Source organism: Chanodichthys erythropterus, chromosome 8 (assembly GCF_024489055.1).
Source record: "Chanodichthys erythropterus isolate Z2021 chromosome 8, ASM2448905v1, whole genome shotgun sequence".
Lineage (NCBI taxonomy): Eukaryota > Metazoa > Chordata > Actinopteri > Cypriniformes > Xenocyprididae > Chanodichthys > Chanodichthys erythropterus.
In genome coordinates, this window is record NC_090228.1 from 21,334,594 (window position 1) to 21,356,698 (window position 22,105).

General features: G+C 33.3%; 1 protein-coding gene across 3 annotated transcripts in view; it reads left to right on the plus strand.

Moving 5' to 3' along the window:
* sfmbt2 (Scm like with four mbt domains 2) overlaps positions 1-22,105 on the plus strand; it is a 57,875-nt gene that overhangs the window by 13,015 nt on the left and 22,755 nt on the right. For 2 of the 3 annotated variants that reach the window (XM_067392295.1, XM_067392296.1), the window contains exon 4: positions 7,253-7,273. The exons of the other annotated variant lie outside the window; for it this stretch is intronic. In XM_067392295.1, the coding sequence (XP_067248396.1) occupies positions 7,253-7,273 (21 nt within the window). The remainder of the gene's footprint in view (positions 1-7,252; positions 7,274-22,105) is intronic. 3 annotated transcript variants of the gene reach the window in all.

Sequence of the window (22,105 nt, forward strand, 5' to 3'; positions counted from 1 at the left end):
TACACGCAGTGAACACCATGAGATTTCATCTATTGTAGCTTCTGTAACAGCTGAAAAGTCTGTAGGTTTAAATGGATTATCTTCTCTCAACGGTTGGATTGATTCTTTGGAACTGGATACATGTTATCAATGTTATCCTGTGGACTGTATCATTTCTTCCTGAACTTTAACCCTGATATCAATGTTTGCCCAAACATAGCAATGGTGAACAGTCACAATTCTTTATATTGATCCTATTATGAGCATGTTTATGTGTGAGTCACTTGCTACTATTCGTGAAGTTCTTACTGAAGTCTTGAAATATAGTTGAATGCTGCACACAGTGTTTATTTTGTTATTCTGGTCAAGGTAAAATTGTTTGTTTGCTATAGACCAGGGGTATCCAATCCTGTTCCTGGTGATCTAACCCTGATCAAACACACCTGTCTGTAATTATCAAGTGTTTCTTAAGATTTTAATTAGCTGGTTTAGTTGTGTTTGATCAGGGTTGGAGCTGAACTTTGCAGGAAGGTAGATCTCCAGGAACAGGATTGGGCACTCCTGCTATAGACAGTCCATGGCAGGATAGAGGCCCAAATACAGTTAGAGTAGAGTTAGGGTATGTAAAAAGTTCTATTCAAATGGAAACTTAAGAATAAGTGGTCAGGTAAATGTTTAGTTAAAGAGTTAGTTCACCCAAAAATGAAAATAATGTCATTTATTACTCACCCTCATGCTGTTCCATACCCGTAAGACCTTCATTAATCTTCTAAACGCAAATGAAGATATTTTTGTTGAAATCCAATGAGGCCTGCATTGACAGCAATGTCATTTCCTCTCTCAAGATCCATTAATGTACTAAAAACATATTTAAATAGGTTCATGTGAGTACAGTGGTTAAATATTATTATTATTATAAAGCGACAAGCTTATTTAGTAATGGCCGATTTCAAAACACTACTTCATGAAGCTTCGGAGCATAATGAATCAGCGTGTCGAATCAGTTGTTCGGAGTGCCAAAGTCATGTGATTTCAGCAGTTTGGCTGTTTGACACGCGATCCGAATCATGATTCGACACAGAAAAATCATAACGCTCTGAAGCTTAATGAAGCAGTGTGAGAGACGCTGCAAGATATGGAAGACATGAATGGTTTTTCACGTCCGTCTAGCGCGTTTACATAGAAAACTATGGCAAAGTAGAGAATTGGAATGGAAAAACGCGTTTTGTGTGAATGGCGCCTTAGAATTAGAAGTGAAATTCTTGGAAATGTCTGTCTGTGGAGTTAATATGCTGTGCGACTAGTAAAATGGTCACGATTAGCAGTACAGGACTGGTATGGGTTTAATGAAATAAATATATACATGAGGGAGAAGTTAATTATAAAAATAAAAGAAATATTATTAAAATCTTTTAATTTTAAAATAATGTTCAATTGCTATAAAGGCAATTGCTATAAAGAATAATATGTTTGGTTTTCTACTACAAGTAGTAGTAGTAATATTTTAAAGGGTTAGTTCACCCAAAAATGAAAATTCTGTCATTAATTACTCACCCTCATGTTGTTCCACACCCGTAACACCTTTGTTCATCTTCGGAACACAAATTAAGATATTTCTGATAAAATTAGATGGCTCAGTTAGGCCTCCATTGACAGCAAGATAATTAACACTTTCAGATGCCTAGAAAACTATATTTAGAAAAACATATTTAAAACAGTTCATGTGGCTTCAACCTTAATGTTATGAAGCGACGAGAATATTTTTTATGGGCCAAAAAAACCCCCAAAATAACAACTTTATTCAACAATATCTAGTGATGGGCGATTTCAAAACACTGCTTCATGAAGCTTCGAAGCTTTACGAATCTTTTGTTTCGAATCAGTGGTTTGAAGAGTGTATCAAACTGCCAAAGTCACATGATTTCAGTAAACGAGGCTTTGTTACATCATAAGTGTTTCAAAATTTCAATGGTTCACCACTGACTTTGGCAGTTTGATACACGCTCCGAACCACTGATTCGAAACAAAAGATTCATAAAGCTTCATGAAGTAGTGTTTTGAAATCGCCCATCATTAGATATTGTTGAATAAAGTCGTTATTTTGTTTTTTTTGGTGCACAAAAAGTATTCTCGTCGCTTCATAACATTAAGGTTGAAGCACTGTAGTCATGAACTGTTTGCTGGCAATGGAGGCCTCACTGAGCCATCGGATCTCATCAAAAATATCTTAATTTGTGTTCCGAAGATGAACAAAGGTCTTACGGGTGTGGAGCGACATGAGGTTGAGTGATAAATGACTGAATTTTCATTTTTGGGTGAACTAACCCTTTAAGAAATTAAAAATATTTAAATGATACACATAATTGCTAATTGAATGAATGGAGATTTGTCTGTCCTGAACAGAAATTTAAATGGAGAATTCAATCAATTAAAAAAAGTCATGGAAATTTTACACTCAGATCTTTCCAGAAAATGATTTTTAAAAATCCTTATCCAGCAATCACAAACCAGTAGAAAAAATTAAATTCATTGGTCAAAAGTGGGGGAAACCTTAAAACATGTATATGCATATCCTGATCTCCTCCAAGACATCTAAAATCAATATTTTGTGGATTAATTAATGTTTGACAGGCTCAATATCTTTGCAAATCACTAACTAATAGTAACTAGCTAATTTAATATGTCACCATGAAAGCAAAATTGACTATTCTTATTTTTTGCAGTATTTATTATAAATGATTTATCCGTGCACATCATTATTACCTATTACGTAATCTTTAATCAAAATAACTTCCCCTCCCTCTTGCAGCGACATCTCTTCTTTTCTCTGATGATGTGTTTACTGGCATGAGGGCGGAACAACCTGTCACTCACATGACATCAAAGCAATAGCAAACCACAATGAGCCAACAGTCCGCAAAAATCAAGTTCTGCCTTTTGTTTTTGTTTTTCTCGAGAAGCCGTTTCACTCGGATATACGTCACAGTACACTGTAAAAATATCTGGTAGCAGTGGTTGCCAGAAATTCATTGAAAAATTCTGTAACAATGTTTCCAGTTTTACATGATATCTGTATATTTTATAACTTATAACCACATAAGACAATGTTAATATACTTTAACTACTAAAATCTGCCCTTTTACCTTAAAATGTAGTGATAATCTCCAGCAGGAGATACAATGAAGTCACATGATGAATCAGAACACCATCATGGCAGTCACACTACACTTTTTGTTCCTTTGACTTTCATTCGTACACATGCAATAGTGCCAGACTGCAAACGCAAGCTCATGCGAAAAATTTCACATTTTGCTGCTTTCCGAAGTTCAAGTTTACTGAACTCTGACCTACCAATTCGCTTCACGTGAAGACATGTGACCAGTAGAAGATCGATACGTCACAGCGTGTCCTTTTGGCTGAATTAAAAGAAAGTTATTTTTGCTGTAAAGTCGTGTAGATAGTAATACATCAAAAATGTAAAAATATACAGTTTGTTATATGTTGAATTGATGTTTATTAAAAGAATCTTTAAAAAAAAGATACTGCAGAGCGTGACGTCATATCACAACCAATGCAGTGTCCAAAGAAATTTTGCATTTTAAGTCTAGTGTGACTAGTGTTGTCAAAAGTACCGACTTCGGTACCTATCGGTACTGAAATTTTAAAAATGTGACGCTTTGAGCGCTGTTTTCATAAACATCTCTGATTGGCCATTGTGTTGACGCGCTCATCGGATATGCCTGTGATTGGCAACAATGATCAACGCGTGGGAGCATTTGAAAGCACATGGAAGTGTTTGAATTTGAAAGCGTTTTGAAAGTGGGAGCGCGAGCGATTGAAAGCAGGCGTCTAACAGTGGACCGATCCGCGATAGACGCCTGCTTTCAAACGCTCCCGTGTGTATCTGTGTAAGCGCTTAGCGAAGAGTTTAATTGATGACTATTTACAACGTTTTTACAGCGTTGATCATTGAAGCCTATCACAGACATATCCGATGAGCCGTGAAAACAACGGCCAATCAGAGATGTTTACGCATCCGCACAACAGCGCTCAAAGCGTCACATTTTTAAAATTTCAGTACCGACTAGGTACCGAAGTCTGTACTTTTGACAACACTAAGTGTGACTACAGCTTGACACGTGTCACTAAAATAATGCAATAAACATTAACTAAATAACATAAAATGTAACACAAAACACACTAATGTACATTACTGATAACAAAAAAAAAAAAAAAAGTTTAAATCATATGTGATGTGTAATGCAGGGATTTCTGTGAATGTCCTTTTATGTTACTTTTTTAACCATACATTATGCGGTTATGCATAGTTTTACTTGCAAAAACAACAAACTTGACAGCTTTTTACAGTAAAATTACATATAATGTGATGTTAAATCATTTACAGTTTTTGGTAAGGTAACTTACAGTTAACGTGTTTTTACTGTAGAATTTTTACAGTATTTGTCTTTAAAAATTTAAAACATAGGGAAGACCGTTTCATTGAGACTTTAAACCTATTCTAGAAGAATCTTACCATACCTGATGTGCTCATATTACAAAAGGGTTATTTTGCCAGAAATGGTTTTGAACCGTAAAGGTTATCTGTCAAACAAAGTGTTCTATTGACAGAGGCATGTTTGACAGGTCCAACAACAACAACAGGCAATACTGATCCCAGTTCTGCAGAATATTACATTATAATAAAATGCACACGTTGTTTCAACGTGTCTGATTCTGAGTTGGCTTTGAAACAACCACTGAATTTGAATAATTCAAAATATTGCATAATAGTGGTCAGTCAATGAATGTGCGACTGAAATACCTCAGGCATTAAAGCCTTATACATTTCATATACTTGATCTCAAATAGTCATGTGTTGCATTCAATGATTATTGCAAAATCATCTTAAAGGGGTTTATTTTGTGATAATGACCAGCTGACTGCATCACATTATCCTGCTTTTTACTAGCACAAATATGTCTTCAACAATGAGAAAATTAGGCCATTGGCATTTGATTGCAGTTTTGGATTTTGTCATTTTCATTTAAAAATTGATCTGTTTAATACATCATCAATAATGCATATTAAAAGAATATACAGTGCCGTAGTTACATTGTAATTACTCAGATAAGTACTGAGTACTATTAATTAACTACATGCACTTACTATAGAGTTATAGTTAGGGTTAAGGTTTGGTTTAGGGTTAGTTACTTTGTAATTATGCATAATTTACTGTTATTACTATAGTAAATACATAGTAACGTGTAACTACGGCACTGTAAAATGAAGTGTTACCGAATATTTTCCATTTTAAATTCTCTATGGAATATAGGGTTACACTTTATTTTAAGGTGTCCGTGTTACAGTGTACTTATACATTTAAGTACTGAGTAATAATAATTAACTGTACTTACTATAGGGTTAGGGTTAGGATGAGGGTTTGGTTTAGGGTTAATTGCATTATGCATAATTTATAGTTATTACTACAGTAACTACATGTAACATGTGTAACAATGACACTGTAAAATAAAGTGTTACCGAATATAGGATGCATAATGAAAAATTCAACTCTGTGGAAAGCATTTGTGGAATGGTGTCAGTTACCACAGAAAATACTTTTGTTTTCATCTGGAAAAAAAAAAAAAAAATAATCTATGTAAAATACAAAAATGTATGTAAATCATATACGACTGCATCACAGGAAAGTACATTTTTGTATATAGGTTTTCTCTTTTGTAAAAAACATTTTTGTGGTATCAGATAGCACTTTAAAAATGTTCTCTATATAGCTTAAATTACTATTTATAATAAATCTGAAACTTACAATAGTTAAACTTAGCACTTAAATTTTTATTTAAAGTTAATGAATATACATTAAGGTTTACTTTTTGCTTAAGTTGTCTGTCTGTTTTGTGTGTGTGTGTATGTGTTTTCAGAAGAAATAGATACAATCTATGTTTGCATTTCTAAGATAACCATCAACATTCACCAGAATTTCTGGTTCAAATTCTATTTTTAAGTAAAGTTCACTTTGCGGTTGAAATATCCTTTAACATAGAACTGTAATGTTCAAGAATTCAGGTGTTCCTAAAGAACCTATGAAATGGTTTGACGGGTGCTGTTTACTTTTCTTGTGTTGACATGGAACAGGAATTTGGGGCGGGACATACCAAAACAGCAAATAGCCTTTAGCTTAGATCAAAGCTCGCAAAAACCACAGAAAGACATTTATTTTAAATGGTTGGATAAGGAAAACAAAGGAAATATAAATATATATATATATATATATATATATATATATGATAATTGGCATAAGCAGAGATGAACCTTGATTTGCTGTTTGCTATCGGGGTCAGATGGTATTTATTTATTTATTTGTTAATTATTTATAATTTAGGGTTAAATGGAAATTCTCCTTGTAGAGATGGGCATTGCTTCTAGCATACAGAGGTTAGCCTAAAAGCTAACAGACATGGACTGAATTTTGTTTTCTTTAAAGTGTTTTAACATTGCGTCTGAAATCAAACATGTCCCTACTATTTAGTATGCGAAAGCATGGTACGCCAACAGAGAAGTATTTCAAATGCTGTGTATTCGGACAAACAATAGGCGAAAAGTACCCCGATGACGTATTACTTCCGCTAAGATTCTGAAGTGCGCATTCAATAGACACTTTACTATCCTACTAATTTATGAATGACGCTGTAGGTCACATGACAATGACAACATGGTGGATGTACTACATCTGAATTTTATTCATACTACACACATACATCCTATATAGAAAGTACATTTCAAACCAAATGTTGGCAATTTCGGATACAGCTTAAGCCTTTAAACTGATTTAGAGGAGGATGTGACATCATAATACATTTGAATCATTTAGTCAGTGAACAACTGCAGCATGTAATAATGCTGTAATTTACATCATGTGTTTTGACAGGAAAGAAACTGGTGAAAGAAATAGTTCTTTAGTGTGGTTTATGGAAAACTATTGTCATCATGAACCATTTACATTAGCGAAGTTAATTTCATTGAGTGCCAGAAGATATATGACTGAAATAAATGACTCGTAAACCCCATTAATTAGGTTTTATAGTGTGTACTTAATAAAGAAAAAAAATGTGTAGGCGCAGTCAGGAATATTGTTTGTTTAATCATGTTTGATTAGCGTCAAAAAAAGTAGTGGTTTGTTTGTACATGAGTGTGAGTGTGTTTGTTTAGACAGTGTGTATTTGTTGGTCATCTTTGTTCCTGTCTGTTTATTTCTCAGATAACGTTTACCTCAGAGCAGGTAAGCCGAGCCTCCTTCTCTCTCTCTGTCCTCTCTCAGACCAAGGGCATAGGTTTGGCTTTAACATTTTCAAATCAGATAAGCAGAAGCACCATGCTTGTCACCTTATGATACTGCCTGCTATGGCTGATCAGTTGTTCAGAAAGAGTACTTATACTGTACAAATCTGTACAACTCTTGTTTATTTTATACAGTATAGTGTAAAAACCTACATATTTTATACAGTATAGTGTTTTATATTTAATAATGTGATGTGATTCTATACACTCATTTTAAAAGACAACATTTTGAGGTACCAAATGGTGCTAAAATCATTTAAAAGAGAAAAAAAGAGAGAAAAAAAAATATATATATATATTATGTGTATATATATATAAATATATTTTATATATATATAAATATATTTTATATATATATATAAATATATTTTATATATATATATATATATATATATATATATGTATATATATATATATAGTGTGTATATATATGGTGTATATGTATATATATATATAGTGTATATGTATATATAGTGTATATATATATATATATATAGTGTATATGTATATATAGTGTATATATATATATATATATATATATATATATATATATATATATATCTATATATATATATATTTATTATATAGTGTGTGTATATATATATATATATTACACACACACACACATACAGTACAGTCCAAAAGTTTGGAACCACTAAGAATTTTAATGTTTTTAAAAGAAGTTTCGTCTGCTCATCAAGGCTACATTTATTTAATTAAAAATACAGTAAAAACAGTAATATTGTGAAATATTATCACAATTTAAAATAACTGTTTTATATTTGAATGTATTTCACAAAGTAATTTATTCCTGTAATGGCAAAGCTGAATTTTCAGCATCGTTACTCCAGTCTTCAGTGTCACATGATCCTTCAGAAATCATTCTAATATGCTGATTTGCTGCTCAAGAAACATTTAATATTTGTGTACAATATTTTTTTTTTTGTTCAGGATTATTTGATGAATAGAAAGTTCAAAAGAACAGTGTTTATCTGAAATCTAATCTTTTGTAACATTATAAATGTCTTTACTGCCACTTTTGATTGATTTAATGCATCCTTGCTGAATAAAAGTATTCATTTCTTTAATTTCTTTTAAAAAAAATACAAATAAAAATTCTTACTGACCCCAAACTTTTGAACGGTAGTGTATAATGCTACAGAAGCTTTGTATTTCAGATAAATGCTGTTCTTTTGAACTTTCTATTCATCAAGGAATCCTGAAAAAAAACTGTTTTCAACATTGAAAATAATCATAAATGTTTCTTGAGCAGCAAATCAGTATATTAGAATGATTTCTGAAGGATCATGTGACACTGAAGACTGGAGTAATGATGCTGAAAATTCAGCTTTGCATCACAGGAATAAATTACTTTGTCAAATATATTTAAATAGTACACAGTTATTTTAAATTGTAATAATATTTCACAATATTACTGTTTTTTACTGTATTTTTAATTAAATAAATGTAGCCTTGGTGAGCAGACGAAACTTCTTTTAAAAACATTAAAAATCTTAGTGGTTCCAAACTTTTGGACTGTACTGTGTGTATATATATATATATATATATATATATATATATATATATATATATATATATATATATATATATATATATATATATATATATATATATATATATATATATATATACACACACACACACACACACACACACACACACACACACACACACACACACACACACACACACATAGACATACACAACAGAAGCATTTTTATTCAAATGATTTTTATTTAAATGCAAATTATTTGTATCTTTAAATTTAAGTTGCATAATTATTGCAAGTAAAAAGGTGTTGTCTAAAACAATAAGGCAGAAATCGCCTTTTATCACATTTCCCACAGATCATTTACATTTAACTGAAAATACTGTCATCATCTACCCTCTCTGTGTTTCTTGTGGAATCAAAATGTCAAAGCTGCTCTTTTCCATGCAACAAAAATGGATAATGATCACTTGTTTGGTTTGTTAGTAGTTAAAAACACTAGTATGTCAGAATGGTTCTTCTTTCAGACTAAACAAACTGTATTACTAGACTATTATTCTGTATTCTCTTTTAAATCACTTAAGAATTAAAATTCCTGCAAATCTGTATGACTTTCTTTCTTCCATGGAACATAAAATGAGAAATCTTGCAGAATATTTTAGCAACTCTTTAGTTTTATTTGATGAACAGACAAATTTTTTTTTTTTTCATGAGCGAATTGTTGTTTTATTTTAAATTCTTCTTACTATTCTTGTTTTTTATTGAATCGCTTGATTCAGTTGACAAAACCTGTCTGAATGATTTATTTTCGAAGTAAACTGCTCTGGATCTCGAAACAACACACTGACATGATGTCGGTCAGAGGGGAAGATTAGAACTACTTCAATTTTACTCTGTTGGTACACAAAGCTAGGGTATGATTTAAGAAGACTTAGAATGTGGCACACTGATCATATTGACACCATTTATGATGTTTTTATGGTGTTTTTGTATTTTTTGAGCTTGAAAGCTCTAGTCCCCATTCATTATACACTGCCAAGCCAAAAACAGTCACTGTTTAGATAGGCAAATACTTAATAATCTATTAATGGATCATTATTACAATGTTTCTAGCATGTTATATGTTTGGCAACGGTTCTTTTAACCCTTAAAGATGGAGTCTGTAGCTTTTCATTTCTCAAACAACCATATAGGAAGACACATCATGGCCATATTCCAGGATGACAATGTCAAGATTCACCAGGGTTAAAATTGTGAAAGAATGGTTCAGAGAGCATGAAGAATCATTTTCACACATGAATTGGCACTGACCTGAACCTCAGTGTAAGTTTTTGGGATGTGCTGGGGAAGAGTTTACAGAGTGCTCACCTCTTGCATTGTCAATACAAGATCTTGACCAAAAATGGATGCACCTCTCAATGGAAATAAATGTTGTGATGTTATTTTCATCAAGATGTGCATCATTTTTTGGTCAAGATCTTGTATTGATGATGCAAGAGGTGAGCACTCTGTAAACTCTTCCCCAGCACATCCCAAAAACTTACACTGAGGTTCAGGTCAGTGCCAATTCATGTGTGAAAATGATTCTTCATGCTCCCTCCCAACAGTTCTTTCACAGATTGAGCCTGATGAACCTTGACATTGTCATCCTGGAATATGGCCATGATACATCTTAATACATAGTTGTTTAAAAAATGAAAAGCTACACAGTCCGTCTTGAAGTGTTAAAAGAACCATTGCCAAACATGCTAGACAAATAATAATCACTAATAATGATCCATCCTCTTAAGTCTTTGCCTAATAAAATCCAAACAGCGACTTTTTTTTTTTTTTTTTGGCTGTGCAGTGAGTTACATGAAAAAGAGCAACCAGTACATTTTTTTAAACTTCTCCTTTTGTGTTTCATTGATGAAAATCAGTCATTCAGGTTCGTAATAACAATGAGTGTGAGTAAATGGTGACAGAAGTTTTATTTTCTCTTTGAACTAGTCCTTCAACTTTGGAAGATGTTGTTCCACCTGTATCCAAATCTACGCCCATGTATCAGACGCATGCATTATCTGTCTCTCTGTCTTTCCTTCTGGGTCTTTTCCTAAATCTCTCGCCCCCATCCTCCAGAATTCTTCTTTTTCATTCCTCTGCTATTTTCTGTTTATCTTCCTTCCTTGTTCCTTCTGCCTGTTTGCTGAGTTCTGTGTATTAGATGACGTATGTGCGAATGTGTGAGAGGTGTGAAGATCATGGTAGTTGTGTGAGCTTGTATTTGCATGCATTTGTGTAGCTGAGACGCACAAAGTTAAGGCAACCCTGGAGGTCATATGTAAAGCTACTCAGCCTGGCATGCTTCACTATAGATGCACGCACATGTTTGCATGGATATCATTTTAAACTTTTTTTTTTTTTCCGTTTCTGTGGCCAACTGGAGTTAAATGTTCATATCTTATGCATTTGTTGGTCGATTATGCATTCATTTTAACAGTTCTGTAGCTGCCAAGGGAGGGGAATTATAAAGAGTTTAATTCTGGTTTTGTAACAATGATTATTTTACCATTTATACAGTTAGAAAAAAAAATGTGTCCTTAACTGATAATTATTTTTAACCAGAATAGGTTAAATTAAATAATGTAAAATTATGAATTAAAATTCATAATAAATTAAATTATGAGTGTTTTTTGTTGTTATTAACTCTTTGTGTTAATCTAAATGTTAAAATTAGGGAAACTAGCAATTGATCAAAAAATCTCTCTAATATAGGCTTATAACTGATATTGTACATCCCTAAAGGTGATGATACACGGGGCAAATTTTTGAGCAGTGTTGCCGAGCAATGTTGCTTGGGCACTTTCCCACTGAGAATGAGCAACAAATATATATCTGGATACGTTAGATCTGTCGTGGGCAATTTTTTGCCAAATTTCTGGCCAATCAGAATGTTAGCAGCCGATCACGTGACCGGTTCGGAGATTTCAGAAAAATTCAAACAAGATGGCGGCCCCTCAGCAGCAGTGGAGCGGAGAAAAGGAGTGTGAACTTTTATCTTTTTACGCTAGTAAAGGTGATGATACACGGGGCAACTTTTTGAGCAATGTTGAAGTCAACGGGCAACCTGATGAGACACAGGGCAACAGACAGTTGGCAGCAACTAATCAGAGAGGAGCAAATCTATTGCCAACTCAATAAATACTTTATTATAAACACTTGTAAGGCTTTTTTTTTTTTTCAACTTTTCAAATATTTTCTTCATTTTTATTAAAAATAAATGCCTTTCCGATCTGATTTGTGACAGGAAAAGGGAGAAGAGTGAGTTCGGCAAAAGGCGGATTCGAACCCGCGTCGATCGCATCAAAAGCTATTCAAATGTCAAACGCCCTACAGCCTACGCTACTACAGACGTTGAAAAATCCCGTCACTTTAGTATTAAACTGAAATCATTCAATAGCTTCATTACAGCATACACACATTACTTTCGGACAGTTGTTGGTATTTTAAGCATTATATGAGGTAAATTCCCTGTTTTGGGTTGACGCATGACAACTTACTAGCGTAAAAAGATAAAAGTTCACACTCCGCTCCACTGCCGCTGAGAGGCCACCATCTTGTTTTAATTTTTTCTGAAATCTCCGAACCGGTCACGTGATCGGCTGCTAACATTCCGATTGGAGGATCTCATAAAATTGCCCACAACCGATTTAACGTATCCAGATATATATTTGTTGCTCATTCTCAATGGGAAAGTGCCCAAGCAACGTTGCTCAAAAAGTTGCCCCGTGTATCATCACCTTAGTTGTCATGTGTCAACCCAAAACATGGAATTTACCTCATAAATTGCTTAAAATACCAACAACTGTCCGAAGTAATGTGTGTATGCTGTAATGAAGCCATTGAATGATTTCAGTTAAATACTAAAAAGACGGGGTTTGTTTAATGGCTGTAGTAGCGTAGGCTGTACGGCGTTTGAAATTTGAATAGCTTTTGATGCAATCAGCGCAGGTTCGAATCTGCCTTTCGCTGAACTCGTTCTTCTCCCTTTTCCTGTCACAAATCAGATCGGAAAGGCATTTATTTTTAATAAAAATGAAGAAAATATTTGAAAAGTTGAAATAAAGTGCCTAACAAGTGTTTATAATAAAGTATTTATTGGGTTGGCAATAGATTTGCTCCTCTCCGATTAGTTGCTGCCAACTGTCTGTTGACCTAATTAGTTGCCCTGTGTCTCATCAGGTTGCCCGTTGACGGCAACATTGCCCAGCAACATTGCTCAAAAAGTGTATCATCACGTTAACAGTGTTTAGTATTTTTATACTATTATAATACTTATTAATGTTGGAATTAGCTTTTATTTTTATATTTTTAGTTTTTGTAATTTTGCTTTTGTTTTTCTTAGTTTTTTTATTTAAGTATTTCTATTCTGTTTTAATTTATTTTTAGTTCATTTTTAGTTTTAATAATTGTCATATTTATTAAACTTTATTTATTTCACTTAGTTGCCAAGGCAACATTTCTAATTTTTGTTTAAGTTTTTCATGTAATATTTATATCAGCTCTATTTCTGTTAAAAAAATAATCCCCTATAATAGATCCATAAACTATAGCTCTTTTAAAAAAATGTAAATACGTGTTGCAAAAATTTTATTTTAAGGAATCCTAAAATTCATATATTCCACAAGAAAAATAATAAAAACTTTTTTTTTTTTTTTTTTTTTCCCCGTTCAAATAATTACATACCATTGGTACTCCTTTTTCTGTGTATAGTCTTTTGTAAATGAGTCCTCAGTTTCTTCTGAGTAGCAAAGCTGCCTACTGTTCTTGACAAAAAGCCTTCAGGTCCTGTAAGTTCGTTGGTTTCCCAGCATGCTCTGCACATTTGATTTCTTCCCCACAGTGACTTTATGATGTTGAAATTCAGCTTTGGCACTCAGGACAATTGAAGAACTCATACACAAGTGTTACAAAAGGCTGCAAGCAGTCATTGATTCTCAAGGAGACACCACATGATACTAGGAACCAGGCATATGTAAGGTTTTGAAAAAGATCATTTGTGTAAATGAAACTATTTTATAAAGCAAGTGCACACTCACTTTGGATCTTTGGTTCAATTTGATGAAACATGATGGAAATTTGACTGATTCAAGCCATTTAGCCTGATTTGATCTTTGAAAAGAATCGAGTCATCAGAACCCCAAAGAGCTGAATGATTCATCACTACTTTAGGGCAGTATTAAATAAAAAGAACTTGGTTGCAATATTTTAAGGTACGTGTACTTAAAAAAGTACTTAGGAAACTTAAGAAAGTACTGCGTAATATAAGGTAACTACATAGGTTATGGTTAGGCTTAGCGGTAGGGTCAGGATTAGTACCTAGTTATTGTAATTACTATAATAAGTGCATAATATGTACAGTATATGTAGAACAGGACTGTAAATAAAGTGCTACCAAGAACTTTTATCTGTCTTATTTAAAACAAAAAAGTTGCCAAAAGTTTTGGGACGCCTGCCTTTACGTGCACATAAACTTTAATGACATCCCATTCTTAATCCAAAGGGTTGGCCCACCCTTTGCAGCTATAACAGCTTCATCTCTTCTAGGAAGGCTTTCCACAAGGTTAAGAGTGTATTTATGGAATTTTTTGACCATTCTTCTAGAAGCGCATTTGTGAGGTCAGGCACTTATGTTGGCCGAGAAGGCCTGGCTCACAGTCTCCGCTCTAATTCATCCCAAAGGTGTTCTATCGAGATGAGATCAGGACAGTCAAGTTCCTCCACACCAAACTTGCTCATCCATGTCTTTATGGACCTTGCTTTGTGCACTGGTGCGCAGTCATGTTGGAACAAGAAGAGGCCCTGTTCCCACAAAGTTGGGAGCATCAAATTGTCCAAAATGTCTTAGTATGCTGAAGCATTAAGAGTTCCTTTCACTGGAACTAAGGGGCCAAGCCCAACCCCTGAAAAACAACCCCACACCATAATCCCCCTTCCACCAAACTTTATGCTCGGCAGAATGCAGTCAGGCAAGTACCGTTCTCCTGGCAACCACCAAGCCCAGATTCGTCCATCGGATTACCAGACAGAGAAGCGTGATTTGTCATTCCAGAGAACACGTCTCAACTGCTTTACACCACTGCATCCGACGCACTGCATTGCACTTGGTGATGTAAGGCTTGGATGAAGCTGCTTGGCCATGGAAACCCATTCCATGAAGCTCTCTACGCACTGTTCTTGAGCTAATCTGAAGGCCACATGAGGTTTGGAGGTCTGTAGCTATTGACTGCAGAAAGTTGGCAACTTCTGTGCACTCTGTGATTTTTCTTGGCCTACCACATTGTGGCTGAGTTGCTGTTGTTCCCAATTGCTTCCACTTTTTTATGATACCACTAACAGTTGACTGTAGAATATTTAGTAGTGAGGAAATTTCATGAATGGACTTATTGCACAGGTGGCAACCTATCACGGTACCACGCTTGAATTCACTCCGCTCCTGAGAGTGACCCATTCTTTCACAAATGTTTGTAGAAGCAGTCTGCATGCCTAGGTGCTTGATTTTATACACCTGTGTGTGGCCATGGAAGTGATTCGAACACCTGAATTCAGTGATTTGGAGTGGTGTCCCAATACTTTTGGCAATATAGTGTATATATATTTACAAACTTTTATGTTAGATGCAATTAATCGTGATTAATCGGTTTGACAGCACTAGTAAAATTCATACTAACATTATAAGTGCACCTCAAGAAGCAGTATAAAATAGTACAAAAATGCAATTCATGACCCCGTTAAAAATAAATCTGCTTTTAACCAAGATCCATAGTTGGCATGTAAGGGGTAGTTAAAGAACTAAACATTGACATTGACTTACAGTAGTGGGCCAGATTAACCATATGGGCAATTTGGCACGTGCCCATATGGGCATCATGCAAGGCAGTATAAATATTATCAATTGTGCAATGGCCAGAGTCGGCTAAAAGCAAAGTAAGAGGAATACCTCGAAAGTAAGAGGGTTTTCTGACATCAATCAAAAAGAAAGTCATTTCTTAGGAAATTATTACATTTTGATTAAAGATTACACATTTTTTGTTTAATTGGACTGAAAAACTGTGCAACTCCAGAGGCCAGTTGCATAAACTGCTAAGACTAGTCTTTCTCAGGTTAGTCATCACATAGAGTGCTGTTTATAACTGTTATATGTCAGTGACAAAAAAAAAGTAGACAGGTCTAATTTTGATACTAAAAAGTGTTTCCCTCTTGACTAACCGCTAGTTGGTCATACTAGTACTTAAGACACAGTCTTAACATAATGACAATGTTTATGCAAGGAACAGGTATTTACAAAGTAAATTAGGTTGATTTTGCTTTACCTGTGTGCAATCAATCATTTATTCATTCATTCATTCATCCATTCATTCATTAAGGTGGACGTTTAATAGCTATCAAACATTAAGGAAGCTACACAAACTCACACACACTCAAGCACACATGGAATAAAAAGGCCTGAGATTAATCGCATAAATATGTGTTGAATTTCATTGTCATGCACTAATGTGATGAAATGATCCCGTTCCACTTAAGGGTGTCGAACACACGGCCTGAGTGCTTAGACGCTGGGGGGTTGTTGGCATGGCAACGGTCGCACACTGCCGTTCTAGCGCTACTTAAGCGATTAGCGTACACACTCGTGCTGCAGAGATTACACGCTGGGACACAGCGGCGTTCTGCCACAAGCACTCTTTCACACACACAATCAAAACTCAACTTTTTATTATTGTAGCTATTTGAGCTGAATTACATTAGTGCAGGTCTTATACACACCAATATTTTATTAGCTACTTCTGTGATGGTTTTATATAGTGATAGAATATATTGTCGTTTTGATTCAATAGTGTGGTTAGACAGATCCTTCATGTATTTTTGTGGTCAGATTTGATTATCAAATCAAATGCAAGGTGACAATGTCAAAATGATTGCTTGTGAGAGTTTGAACCCTAAAGTGCATTATTATTTTTGCATTAAACTAAATTCAATATGAAAGTTAGATAAAGTAGTAAACACCGAATGTGTGTGTGTGTGTGTGTGTGTGTGTGTGTGTGTGTGTGTGTGTGTGTGTGTGTGTGTGTGTGTGTAGGTGTGTGTGTGTAGGTGTGTGTGTAGGTGTGTGTGTAGGTGTGTGTGTAGGTGTGTGTGTGTGTGTGTGTAGGTGTGTGTGTGTGTGTGTGTGTGTGTGTGCGTGTGCGTGTGCGTGTTTACTATATTATAATTTATTTATTTTTACTTTTTGATGTAACTTTTAATATATATTTTATTATTAATTTAGTATACACAAAATAATAACTAATTGTCAGCGTGTGTGTGTGTATTATATATAATATATATGTATGTATGTGTATAAAGATAAACAAAATATCTTTTAAATTACACACACACACACAATACACAAAATAATGATTATTTTGTGTATTGTGTGTGTGTAGTTTGAAAAAAATGTCATTTATCATGATTTTACTTTAAAAATAACTACAATTTTCACTTTCAATAAATAACGATGCTTTAATTTTACTATATACTTAAATATACAATATATATATATTATATATATATATATATATATATATATATATATATATATATATATATATATATATATATATATATATATATAAGTGTATGTATGTAAGTGTCTATATTATATATATAATAGATATATTATTAATTTGATATACACAAAATAATAACTTTAATTGTTATATATATATATATATATATATATATATATATATATATATATATATATATATATATATATATATATATATATTATATAACAATTAAAGTTATTATTTTGTATATTGTGTGTGTGTGTGTAATTTAAAAAAAATATTTCATTTATCTTTCTTTAAAAATAACTAAAATTTTAACCTTTAATAAATAAAAATGTTTTAATTTGACTACATACTTAAATATACTAAATATATAATTAGCCTATGTAAAATTGTATAATTGGAAAAAATATACACCCTAAAAAATGCTGGGTTAAAAACAACCCAAGTTGGGTTGAAAATGGACGAACCCAGCAATTGGGTTAAATGTTTGCCCAACCTGCTGGGTAATTTTATTTAAACTAACTATTATTTAAAAACTGCTATATGGCTAGCTTAAAATGAACGCAAAATAGTTGGGAAATTAAAAACCAGATGCAATTAGAGACAACAATAATAGACAAAAGGTGAATGTTTATTAATAAGCTTTAATATTTTATTAATATAAATTTAATAGTTTAATAGTTTATTAATATAAATTTATTAATAAGCAATTTAATAAATGTTTATTGTTTAATAATTATTCATTGAACATTAATAAATGTTCATTTCCAACATACTTTGGGTTAATTTTAATTAAGCAATACAGTAATTTTTAAACAATAGTTGAGTTAAATAAAACTACCCAGCAGGTTGGGCGAACATTTAACCCTACCACTGGGTTAAAACAACCCAATTGCTGGGTTCGTCCATTTTCAACCCAACTTGGGTTGTTTTTAACCCAGCATTTTTTAGAGTGTCCTGTATAATTATTTTACTACACAACAAATAATAACAGTAATAGTTATATATTATTTTATCTACTAAATCAAAGAATAGAACAAGAAAATACAGATTAAATGTCATTCTTATTCATTAGAAAATAACATATACTTAAGAATAGGGATTTCTTTTTTTGGTCACAAAAAACACAAACCAGTCAAATATCCTTGAGTTAACTTGATTAAGCAATGACCTTTTTGCTGTTAAAAATAGTATCCTGGATGTACTAGCGGTTGGCAAGCAAACAGGAAATCGTGTTATCCACTTCAGAGACAGGACAGGTTGCTTCTACTGTAGCAGTGAGTCAGTATCGCAACACTGCTCTTCCTTTAACACACAGCGTTTTGTTCCCCTTCCTCTCTTAAATAATTGCCTTGATTACATGAGCGAGAAAAACTCTTTAAATCTGGCCCGCTGTTTACAGAAGAGTTGTTAGAAGATATGCAAATCTGCTTTTGCATAATGAATATTTGCATAGAGACTCTCTAGTGCAGAAAAGAGGAAACGCAGAGCGGCTCATGTGTCTCTTTGAGTTATTGTGAATTATGCATTTATTTATTTGATCCGAGCAAGTCTGTGCAGTCATAAGCAACTTAAGAAAATGTGCCACAAGGGATTTTAAGTAAACTCTGCGACATATATTTACATTTAGAAATATCTACAAAATCTCTAGAATTGAAGTCTTAGTTACAATGACACAGGAAAGAAAAATAACAAATCAGCTTTTTCTCTTGATCTTTTTAAACCAGTGGCCTAGAAAGAGTAATACATTCTTTTATCTTTTCTCGTTTAGAATATTGTAATGCCATTTACTTTGGGACTTGCACATATGTATATGTATTTGATATATGTATTTAAAGCTGCCCTCAGAATGGTTCAAGAATATATAGCTGAGCTTATTAAGCCCTATAACTCAGGCCTAATGTTAAGATCATCAAAAAAAAAAACTACTCTTAAAGGGTTAGTTCAGCCAAAAATGAAAATGTTGTCATTAATTCCTCACCTTCATATCATCCCAAACTCATAAGACTTTTGTTCATCTTTGAAACGCAAATGAAGATCTTTTTGATGAAATCTGAGAGCTTTCTTTCCCTCCATAGACAGCTACGCAACTATGACTTTGACGCTTCAGAAAGTTCATAAAGAGATCATAAAACTAATCTATATGAATTGAGCGGTTAGTCCTAACTCAATTGCTTTATTTAATGAACAGATTTAATTTAGAGGGACAGAATGTACTCAGATTTCATCAAAAATATATTAATTTGTGTTCCAAAGATGAACAAAAGTCTTATGGGTTTGGAATGACATGAGGATGAGTAATTAATGACAGAATTTTCATTTTTTGCTGAACTATCCCTTTAAGAATCCCCTGAGTCAATCTTAAACTGAAGGGTGTGCTTTTTCTGTTGCTGGTCCAAGATTATAGATCAACTTGCCTTTTGAGATCTTCTCCAACACTTAATATTTTTAAAGGTTGTCTAAAGCCATATCGATGCTCTCTTGCTATCATGAGATTGTTTTATTGTTGTATTTATTGTTTGCTCTGTACTATTTCGCTATTGTCCTATGTGTTATTTGCAGTGTACAGCATTGGAGCTACTTTGTAGACTGAAAAGAGCTTTATAAACAAACAAACAAAAGATCTCTGGCGTTTCAAACTCTGGCGTTTCAATTGATCTTGTTAATGTCTCAAAGTATGGCCATATCTGCAAATGCAAGTCTGTAATCAAAAGTCAGCAATCTTAGTATGAAATCAAACAATTAAAGGGTTAGTTCACCCAAAAATGAAAATAATGCCATTTATTACTCACCCTCATGCCGTTACACACCCGTAAGACCTTCGTTAATCTTCGAAATGCAAATTAAGATATTTTTGATGAAATTAATGTACTAAAAACATATTTAAATCAGTTCATGTGAGTACAGTGGTTCAATATTAATATTATAAAGCGACGAGAATATTTTTGGTGCGCCAAAAAAAAAAAACACTGCTTGAGGAAGATTTGGAGCATAATGAATCAGCGTGTCGAATCAGCTGTTCAGAGCACCAAAGTCACGTGATTTCAGCAGTTTGGCGGTTTGTCACTCGATCCAAATCATTATTCGACACTCTTCATGAAGCAGTGTTTTGAAATCGTCCATCACTATATTAGTCGTTATTTTGTTTTTTTGGAAATATTCTTGTTGCTTTATAATATTAACATTGAACCACTGTACTTACATGAACTGATTTAAATATGTTTTTAGTACCTTTTAGTATGGATCTTGAGAGAGGAAATGTCATTGCTGGCTATGCAGGCCTCACTGAGCCATCGGATTTCAACAAAAATATCTTAATTTGTGTTCTGAAGATGAACGAAGGTCTTACAGGTGTGGAACGGCATGAGGGTGAGTAATAAATGATATTCATTTTTGGGTGAACTAAATAATTTTATAAGAAACATCTAGGACAAAGTTGATTGCTAGAAATATGTTGAAATATAACTGATATCTATGGTATTAAAAAACAACCTTCGAGCAATGAAATTTTAGTAAGAAAATGTAACAGACTATGTAAAATTAACTTTAAACCATATTAAAATATATTTAAAATAAGCATTTAAAAAGCAATCACAGTCATTAGCTGTTGGTTAAGTAGACAGTTAGTAGGCAACCAGTGCACTAAAATAAGAGAAAGAGTGAAATATGCATCCTGTTTAAATAGAAATGCAATAATGATAAGCGTAGATAATAAAGAGATCGTAAAACTAATCTATATGAATTGTGTGGTTTAGTCAATTTTCTGAAGAGACTTGACTGCTTTATATAATGAACAGATTCATTGAAAAATGTGTCATCAATCTTAAAGGCAGATAAACCCCACCAAATATCCTGTAAGTAAAATGTGTTTTGAATACCAATTTTACCAATGGAACAAGCCTAAATTATTGTAATAATGTAATAATCGTATAATAAGTATAATAATCGTATACATTCATTCGTATCATGAAACATTCTCTGAAAATCTTTTGCAGTTTTGCTTTTCTGGTAAATTTGATCTAGTTTAAAGGATTTTTAGCTATTTACTGGAAAACAAGTCAACTATATTGATTAAAGACATCATTTTTGTTGTTTACTTCTTCTGTTGAGACTTTTTCCTACAAGTAATTATTCTGTTTATAGGTCAGAACTATGAAAGTTCTTGTAATTTAATCCTCTTCAACAAAAAAGATCATCTCTTTCTTCAAAAATGATATTACATCAATAGGGTTATTGGCCTGAAATAATAAATATAAAGTGATCATGCACATTCTTGCATAATGGTACAGTATAGCCTATCAAAAAATTGGTATTGCATCTTACTTTGAGCCTTTACATGCATGAAAATCCAATTGTTCATCGTACCCCATCTCCCTCTCTCTCTCTCTCTCTCTCTCTCTCTCTCTCTCTCTCTTTGTTTACTCAAATCTTCTGTCAGGGCAGAGCTCACGCCCTCATGAGTGGTGTCATGTGTTATTGAGTGAAGCAGTTGTGACGTAACAGGACAGAGACAGTATTTAGCTCTTAGAGTCAAGCTAACAGTCAACAACCATGCTGGCCGCCTAAACTTCAGCAGTGTGAATTCTGCTGATGCAAACATACAGTTTGTGCAAACGATGCACAGCTTGTCATGATTAATGTGTTGTTGTTCTTCACTAACACATAACTAACT